The sequence below is a fragment of the Pristiophorus japonicus genome, chromosome 3 (assembly GCF_044704955.1).
Source record: "Pristiophorus japonicus isolate sPriJap1 chromosome 3, sPriJap1.hap1, whole genome shotgun sequence".
NCBI lineage: Eukaryota > Metazoa > Chordata > Chondrichthyes > Pristiophoridae > Pristiophorus > Pristiophorus japonicus.
Window position 1 is genome coordinate 144895577 of NC_091979.1, and position 9170 is coordinate 144904746.

General features: G+C 47.7%; 1 protein-coding gene across 1 annotated transcript; it reads left to right on the forward strand.

The window, feature by feature from the left end:
* The first annotated feature begins 4134 nt into the window (after positions 1-4134).
* On the forward strand, positions 4135-7987 carry LOC139254483 (putative nuclease HARBI1). Its single transcript, XM_070873701.1, has 2 exons — positions 4135-4168; positions 7239-7987. The coding sequence occupies exons 1-2, from the start codon at positions 4135-4137 to the stop codon at positions 7985-7987; spliced, it is 783 nt and encodes a 260-aa protein (XP_070729802.1).
* The last annotated feature ends 1183 nt before the right edge of the window (positions 7988-9170 follow it).

The following is a 9170-nucleotide window of genomic DNA, read 5'->3' on the forward strand; positions in this document are numbered from 1 at the left end:
ATTTGCCTTCTTCACCGCCTGCTGTACCTGCATGCCAACTTGCAATGACTGATGTACCATGACACCCAGGTCTCGTTGCACCTCCCCTTTTTCTAATCTGTCACCATTCAGATAATATTCTGCATTCCTGTTTTTGCCACCAAAATGGATAGCCTCACATTTATCTACATTATACTGCATCTGTTATGCATTTGCCCACTCACCTAACCTATCCAAGTCACCCTGCAGCCTCTTAGCATCCTCCTCACAGCTCACACTGCCACCCAGCTTAGTGTCATCTGCAAACTTGGAGATATTACAATCAATTCCTTCATCTAAATCATTAATGTATATTGTAAATAGCTGGGGTCCCAGCACTGAACCTTGCGGTACCCCACTAGTCACTGCCTGCCATTCTGAAAAGAACCCGTTTATTCCTACTCTTTGCTTCCTGTCTGCCAACCAGTTCTCTACCCACGTCAATACATTACCCCCAATACCATGTGCTTTAATTTGGCACACCAATCTCTTGTGTGGGACCTTTTCAAAAGCCTTTCGAAAGTCCAAACACACCACATCCACAGGTTCTCCCTTGTCCACTCTACTAGTTTACATCCTCAAAAAATTCTCGAAGATTTGTCATGCATGATGTCCCTTTCATAAATCCATGCTGACTTGGACCGATCCTGTCACTGCTGTCCAAATGCGCTGCTATTACATCTTTAATAATTGAATCTAACATTTTCCCCACTACCGATGTCAGGCTAACCAGTCTATAATTCCCTGCTTTCTCTCCTTTTTCAAAAAGTGGGGTTACATTAGCTACTCTCCAATCTTTAGGAACTGATCCAGAGTCTGTAGAATGTGAAAAATGACCACCACTAGGGCCACTTCCTGAAGTACTCTAGGATGCAGACTATCAGGCCCTGGGGATTTATTGGCCTTCAACCCCATCAATTTCCCTAACATAATTTCCTGACTAATAAGGATTTCCTTCAGTTCCTCCTTCTCACTAGACCCGCGGTCCCCTAGTATTTCCGGAAGGTTATTTCTGTCTTCCTTAGTGAAGACTGAACCAAAGTATTTATTCAATTGGTCTGCGATTTCTTTGTTCCCCATTATAAATTCACCTGATTCTGACTGCAAGGGACCTATATTTATCTTCACTATTTTTTTTCTCTTCAATTTTTATGTTTCCTGCAAGCTTACTCTCATAATCTATTTTCCTCCTCCTAATTAAACCCTTTGTCCTCCTCTGCTGAATTCTAAATTTCTCCCAGTCCTCAAGTTTGCTGCTTTTTCTGGCCAATTTATATGCCTCTTCCTTGGATTTAACACTATCCCTAATTTCCCTTCTTAGCCATTGTTGAGCCACCTTCCCTGTTTTATTTTTATTCCAGACAGGGATGTACAATTGTTGAAGTTCATCCATGTGATCTTTAAATATCTGCCATTGCCTATCCACTGTCAACCCTTTAAGCATCATTTGCCAGTCTATCCTAGCCAATTCACATCTCATACCATCGAAGTTACCTTTCTTTAAGTTCAGGATCCCAGTCTCTGAATTAACTGTGTCACTCTCCATCTTAATGAAGAATTCTACCATATTATGGTCACTCTTCCCCAAGGGGCCTCGCACAACAAGATTGATAATTAATCCTCTCTCGTTACACAACACCCAGTCTAGGATGGCCAGCTCTCTAGTTGGTTCCTCGACATATTGGTCTAGAAAACCATCCCTTATACACTCCAGGAAATCCTCCTCCACCGTATTGCTACCAGTTTGGGGGTTTGCCCAATCTATATGTAGATTAAAGTCACCCATGATAACTGTTGTACCTTTATTGCACGCATCCCTAATTTCCTGTTTGATGCCATCCTCAACCTCGCTATTACTGTTTGGTGGTCTGTACACAACACCCACTAGCGTTTTCTGCCTTTGGTGTTCCGCAGCTCTACCTTTACAGATTCCACATCATCCAAGCTAATGTCCTTCCTTACTATTTAGGTAATCTCTTCTTTAACCAGCAACACTACTCCACCTCCTTTTCCTTTCTGTCTATCCTTCCTCAATATTGAATACCCCTGGATGTTGAGTTCCCAGCCTTGGTCACCCTGGAGCCATGTCTCCGTAATCTCAATTACATCATATCCATTAACAGCTATCTGCTTAATTCATCCACCTTATTATGAATGCTCCTCACATTGAGACACAGAGCCTTCAGGTTTGTTTTTTTTAACACTCTTTATCCTTTGAAGTTATGTTGTAATGTGGCCCTTTTTGATTTTTGCATTCGATTTCTCTGCCCTCTACTTTTCCTTATCTCCTTTCTACCTTTTGCTTCTGCCGCCCTTTTGCTTCCCTCTGTCTCCCTGCATAGATTCCCATCCCCCTGCCATATTAGTTTCAACCCTCCCTCACAGCACTAGCAAACACTCCCCCTTGGACATTGGTTCCGGTCCTGCCCAGGTGCAGACCGTCTGGTTTGTACTGGTCCCATTTCCCCCAGAACTGGTTCCAATGTCCCAGGAATTTGAATCCCTCCCTCTTACAACATTCCTCAAGCCACGTATTCATCTTAACTATCCTGCTATTTCTACTCTGACCAGCACATGGCACTGGTGGCAATCCTGAGATTACTACCTTTGAGGTCCTACTTTTTAATTTAACTCCTAGCTCGCTAAATTCGTCTTGTAGGACCTCATCCCATTTTTTACCTATATTGCTGGTACCTATATGCACCACGACAACTGGCTGTTCAACCTCCCCCTCCAGAATGCCCTGCAACTGCTCCGAGACATCTTTGCACCAGGGAGGCAACATACCATCCTGGAGTCTCGATTGTGGCCGCAAAAACGCCTATCTATTCCCCTTACAATAGAATCCCCTACCACTATATCTCTCCCACTCTTTTCCCTGCCCTCCTGTGCAGCAGAGCCACCCATGGTGCCATGATCATTGGCTGCTGCTACCTTCCCCTGATGAGTTATCTCCCCCAACAAAATCCAAAATGGTATATCTGTTTTGGAGGGAGATGACCGCAGTGGACCCCTGCATTACCGTCCTTCCACTGCTCTTCCTGCTGGTCACCCATTCCCTATCTGCCTGTGTAACCTTTACTTGCAGTGTTACTAACTCACTAAACATGCTATTGACGACATCCTCAGCATCGCGGATGCTCCAGAGTGAATCCATGCGCAGCTCCAGTGCCGCAATGTGGTCTGTCAGGAGCTGCTGCTGGACACACTTCCTGCACACATAGTAGTCAGGGACACTGGAAACATCCCTGATTTCCCACATAGCACAGGAGGAGCATGACACGGATCTGGGCTCTCCTGCCATGACTTAACCCTTAAATTAACTTAATTTGGCAACAATGCCAAAGGTTACCTACTGATAAGAAAAGAAAAAGAAAAAGAAAAAGATTAAATACTCAGCAATCGACCAGCCAATGATTTACCCACTTGGCTGTGACATCACACTTCGATTTCTTTTTACTTCTTTGTTTACCTTCTGCCCCTGCACCAGCTGGCTCCTCCCGACTGCTGGGCCCCTTTTATGGGCCTCACTGCTCCTGACCTGCTCCGCTCCAACCTCCGCTGCTCCCAACTGTTGGGCCCCTTTTATCGGCCTCGCTGCTCCCAACCTGCTCTGCTCCGACCTCCGCCGCTCCCGACTGCTGGGCCCCTTTTATGGGCCTCGCTGCTCCCTTCCTGCTCCGCTCCGACCTCTACTGCTCCCGACTGCTGGGCCCCTTTTATGGGCCTCACTGCTTCCGACCTGCTCCGCTCCGACCTAGGGCTGGTCGATTGCTGAGTATTTAATCGTTTTCTTTTTTTTTTCTTTTCTTATCAGTAGGTAACCTTTGGCATTGTTGCCAAATTAAGTTAATTTAAGGGTTAAGTCATGGCAGGAGAGCCCAGACCCGTATCATGCTCCTCCTGTGCTATGTGGGAAATCAGGGATGTTTCCAGTGTCCCTGACTACTATGTGTGCAGGAAGTGTGTCCAGCAGCAGCTCCTGACAGACCACATTGTGGCACTGGAGCTGCGCATGGATTCACTCTGGAGCATCCGCGATGCTGAGAATGTCGTCAATAGCATGTTTAGTGAGTTAGTAACACCGCAGATAAAGGTTACACAGGCAGATAGGGAATGGGTGACCAGCAGGAAGAGCAGTGGAAGGACGGTAATGCAGGGGTCCACTGTGGTCCTCTCCTCTTCCTTCCCCCCCCATCTCTGGCTACCTGCACTGATTTCTTAACGCTCCGCAAGTGTTTTCTGTACGGCCACAAGTAGCCACATACGCTGGCCTAATTTAGTTTGGAGCAACTATTAGCTGGCCAAACTGGCTTAAATGGCCAAAATGGGTGTAGGTGGCTGGTAACGTCCCCCTTTTGAAAAAAAAACTAAACTAAAAAAAATCCTAACTAACTCATTTACACTGGCGCAAATTTGAATGTGCAGAATGGGGATTTTTAAGATACTCCAGAAAAATCAAGTTGCTCCAAAAAAAAACGGGGCAACTCCTGGGCAACTTTGGGCCCAAGATTTCTAAATGGCAATTGCTGGCATTAATGGAGCTGCTGCACATCATATTGTTTGGAAATATTGTTATGCTGACTATGTTTTAACTTCTCTCACTCCGTTTCCTTTGTGAAGTAATTTATTTTTGTTGATGTTCCTCCACATAGCTTTTCAGTCAATGTTAGTAACTATATGGCCTGATATTAGATACAAACCAAAGTTAGCCATGGTATTTGGAACCAAATTAAAGTAACAATGCACCGAAGCTGTCAGGAATAACAGTCCTGCCTGTAGATGGCAGGATTGGCTTTTTCTTTTTACCGTTTTTACTTTTGAATTGTGTTGGAGTAGCTGCAATACTTGGGGAGGGAAAATATCAAAAGATAAAACAAACTAAGATCAAGAAGTATTGTGGTGAAAGGGTCAACAAGGATTAAATGGAGGAGAATCATGCTCAACTTTGGCAGGGCTGATTGGGATCAGCACTGCAAGGCATGGGATTTATTCTAGGAAAGGTTATTCAAGTCTGGTTATCAAGATTTCAAAGGAGTGAATGAGTATTAAAGATAGACAAATGGACATCATATCAGTAAAAGGATAGAAATCAGAAGAAAATACACGATCAATACCAGGAGGCCCTGCTTGAGGTGGGGGTGGGGCTGTACTTAACAGAATTATTTTGGTTTATAGTTATTCTTAGTTATTCTACAATCAAGAGAATGATTGTAAGATTATGGGGCCGAAATTGCCTCTTTTTTAAGAGCTGTTACCGCCTCAAATGAGTTTCCGTCCAGTGGGGTCGGCCTCCCCGACGATCGGCACGTTGCTCTTGTGATTTCTTCAGGCGGAGAAGGTGACTGCCCTGCTCCCCTGACATCCGCCACTCTCCTCTGCGCACGCTGATAAAGACGTCATCATAGCCCCGCCCCGGAAGCGACATTGCCCTGAAATCATCGATCGAACACTTGTCGGTGCCAGCGACAGGTTTTTCTGTCACAGTCAAATCTGCAATCGAAACGCACCATTGTTGTCGGCCAAATTTTTATTCTGGGTTGAGGCTTTGAACGCTTTGCCTCTAATTCGGGCTTCAACGATTATTGGGCCTCACTTTGCACAACCTTCAATACCGAACCATGCTCCAAGAGCTAGCATTAGCAGAGTAGGCCAGTGCTTGCAAATAAGGGGCTCAGTCCTGGCTGTGGACCACCTCCTCCACATTGTGCACGGCACGGTGGCTCGTAGAAGAAAGCGGCGCCACCAACTACAGATGCAGAGGCAGCGGGAGAGGGACCCAGATAGGATGAGACACCGAGATGGTGAAGACTATGGAGATGGCCAGACACCTGTACATAGAGAAGGAGGTGGGGAAGGACATGAAGGAAGGCATGCAGCGAGGAGGAGGGTCAGGGACGCCGACACCCATTGCCAGAGAGAGAGGGACATGGAGAGGAGAAGGCAGCATCAGCAGCAGGCAGATATGTGCCAGCACCAGGATGCAGATGGTCAGGAGCAGCATGACCAAGAGGCAGAAGGGGATGAGGAAGATAGCAGAGCAAGATGCAGACACAGAAGGCTCTATGGTCCAAGGGTCTCCAGACAAAAGTTCTCCTACATGAACCTCAATGATGACCAGTGTCTCCAGAGATCCCGATTCAGAAAAGATGTAGTGACGGAGCTGTGCCATCTTGTAGGAATTCGGCAGAAACATTGACAGCAAAAGCATAAACTTCTGGACGTAAAGTTTTGGACATTGCTTTAATTTGGCTGTCACTGCACAAGGGCAGACAGCCTAATGTGGGGCAGATCCAAACATGTCCCACAGGAATACACATCAGGTGGGCAGCAATCAATGGCTGAAATGGCAGGAAGGTGGTTGATGGAGAGGGCCCTTTGTCATGTAATCAGTGAGAGATCAAGAAGATTGGTCGGTGCTCAAGACACAAAGGAAGCTTTTCGACCACCCAGACTGGTTGGAGCCTTATCGAGGAAACAGTCTAGTAACAAAGGAACAGGCCGAAGACATGATTTTGCTCTTTTAGTTGTACTGCCTCAGGTGAAGGACAGTTGAACTTTTGGCACGAGAAGAAGCATTTTTGCAGGTATAAGAGTGGTAGGTTTCGGCTGCCATCTCTCTCTCTCTCTCCCCACTCTTCTACATTTACTCGCTTCGTTCAACACACAAGGACTGAGCACTCCATCTGGGATGGAGAGAAGAAACACCATCTACGAACAAAGAGAGCCTCGCTATTTCAATTGGGAAGCTGACCTTGAGACTGGACTTGAATACCACAGATTGGCAGAGAACCAGAAGATACGCCTCATCGGGAGAAGCAGCGAGTAAGCCAGAGGGGTAACATTTATCCTAGCCCACACATCATTAAGACCACCACATAGTGTGAAGGGGTGTCGTGTGTCCCAACCAAGGTTTAGGGGTTTAGTGGTGAGGTTTTTTGCACGGATCGTAAGCGTACACACATTCTGTTGGACAGATTCGGTGTGCACTTTTGAATCCGAGCAGGGGTGTTTTAGTCATGGGTACTTCGCGTTGGGGGCCTGTTCAGATGGGCCAGGGTTGTGTGTTGCACTGTGTTTGTTTGTTTTACACCACCAGGGTGTGTTTTACTGGGTGCAGGTGTGTGCTTTAACTTGAATAAAAGCATTGTGATGGTTGAGACCGAAAGATCTGGCTATAACTGTGTATTTCTGTTCACCACTATAATTCCGGTGTCTAGAACTGTTGGTAAGGGGGGTGATTCGAAACCACCGGGGCAAAACCACTTACAATCTCCTCCAGCCAGACCTGCAGTCTCAAACAAGGGTGAGGACAGCTCTATCAGTGGCATCAAAGGTCACCATCGCCCTGAATTTCTACACCACTGGATCTTTCCAAGGAGCCACAGCAGACAGCTCCAACCTCTCCCAATATGTTGCGCATTGCTCCATCCGTCAGGTCACAGACACTCTGTACAAGATGAGGAGGGACTACAACCCATTTCCAATAAGCAGAGAGAAGCAGTTGGAGCAGTCAATTGGCTTCTTCAGGATTGCGGGCTTCCCCAGGGTTCAGGGCGCCATAGACTACACCCACGTGGCATTGAGGGTGCCACAGAACAATCCGGAGATCTTCCAAAACCGGAAGGGATACCATTCACTCAATGTCCAGTTGGTGCGTGAACACAGCCGCCAAATCATGGCCGTTGATGTCCTTTATCCTGGCAACAGCCACAACGCTTTTATCCTGCAGCAGACCGGTGTGCCAGATCTGTTTCAGCTGCCAAATGAAGGTCACAGCTGGCTCCTAGGAGGCAAGAGGTACCCACTATGCACCGGGCTCATGACTTCCCTCCACAACACCACCACTCCTGCGCAGCAATCTTACAATGAGTGTCATTCGGCCACCAGGAGCATCATTGAGCAGACTATCGGAATCATGAAACAGCGGTTTCACTGCCTTGATTGCTCAGAAGGAGTGCTGCAGTAATCGCCGGACCGGGTGTCCCTATTCGTCCTTGTCTGCTACATGTTTCACAACCTGGCAATCATGAGGGCACTGCCATTGGCCGACGATGTAGCCGGAGCACCTGAGGAGGAGGAGCAGGAGGAAGAAGTGCAGGTGGTGGAGGAGCAGATTTATCCAACAATAAGGTGCAACGACAACATCAACATTCTCAATCACCCTTGCGCATTTTCTTATAACCCCTTTTACGTCGACCTCTACAATTACGCCGCAGTGTCTCCCCTGTAGCTGCAGCATGGCTGTGGGGAGGCCGCCCTGTTTCACCTCCAGATGTTACAGATGTCCTTCTAGGATGCTCCCGACCAGCTCTGACCCTGGAAGGGCCAGCTGCAGACTGGGCCACCTCAGCCTCAGTGCCAACAGTCGACATTGGCTGAGTGCAAGCCATGGCTGGTTGCAATGACGGAGTGGCAGGGCTGGGATCAAGAATGCTGTGATCGTGAGAGAGAACAGCAGGTTCCTGCTCAAATGACCCGGCGCCACTCCCCCGGGACAGCACCTCAGCATCCCCACCAATCTGCTGGAGCACCATCAGATCCCCAGTGGACTGTGGTGGACCCAGCGGCAATGGCAGCAGTCAGAGCGCACATGGCATCGAGCTGAGACAGCATGAGAGCAGACACAGACTCAATGCCACCAGACATTGACTGTATGACAGCAGTAAGCCGCTGCGTGGCCTCTTACTGAGACAGCGTGAGAGCATTCTGAGCTTCCATGACAGCAGGCATCCTTTCCAATATTGCACTAAGACGTTGGGTCACTTCTGCTTGGGCTGTAATGGCAGCTGCCACATCGCCTATGACACGCGTCATGAGAGCTGGATCCGCACGGTCATTCTGGGAGTCCAACAACGTCTGTACACTTATAATGGTGGGCTCCATGATGTATGCATAGCTTTCTGCAATGTGGGAGACAGACTCCTCCATGCTCCTGACGACTTGCAACAGGCTCTTGGGCACGCTTGGCATTGCCCTCACCATCTCCATGGCCAGCACTCTTTGTTCAAACGCCTCCATCATCATCATAGGCAGTCCCTTGGAATCGAGGATGACTTGCTTCCACGCCAAAAAAAAGGATGAGTTCACAAGTGTTTCGAATGAAGAACCCGAACTACAGCCTGAAGGGTGAAAGATGCCTGTGCGTGGAG

Excerpts from the sequence above, each read along its gene's own strand:
- LOC139254483 (XM_070873701.1), top strand. The coding sequence starts at position 4,135 with ATGGGTGACCAGCAGGAAGAGCAGTGGAAGGACG. Across the intron at positions 4,169-7,238 it reads GGAAGAGCAGTGGAAGGACG|AACTGTTGGTAAGGGGGGTG; the intron begins GTAATGCAGGGG and ends TCCGGTGTCTAG.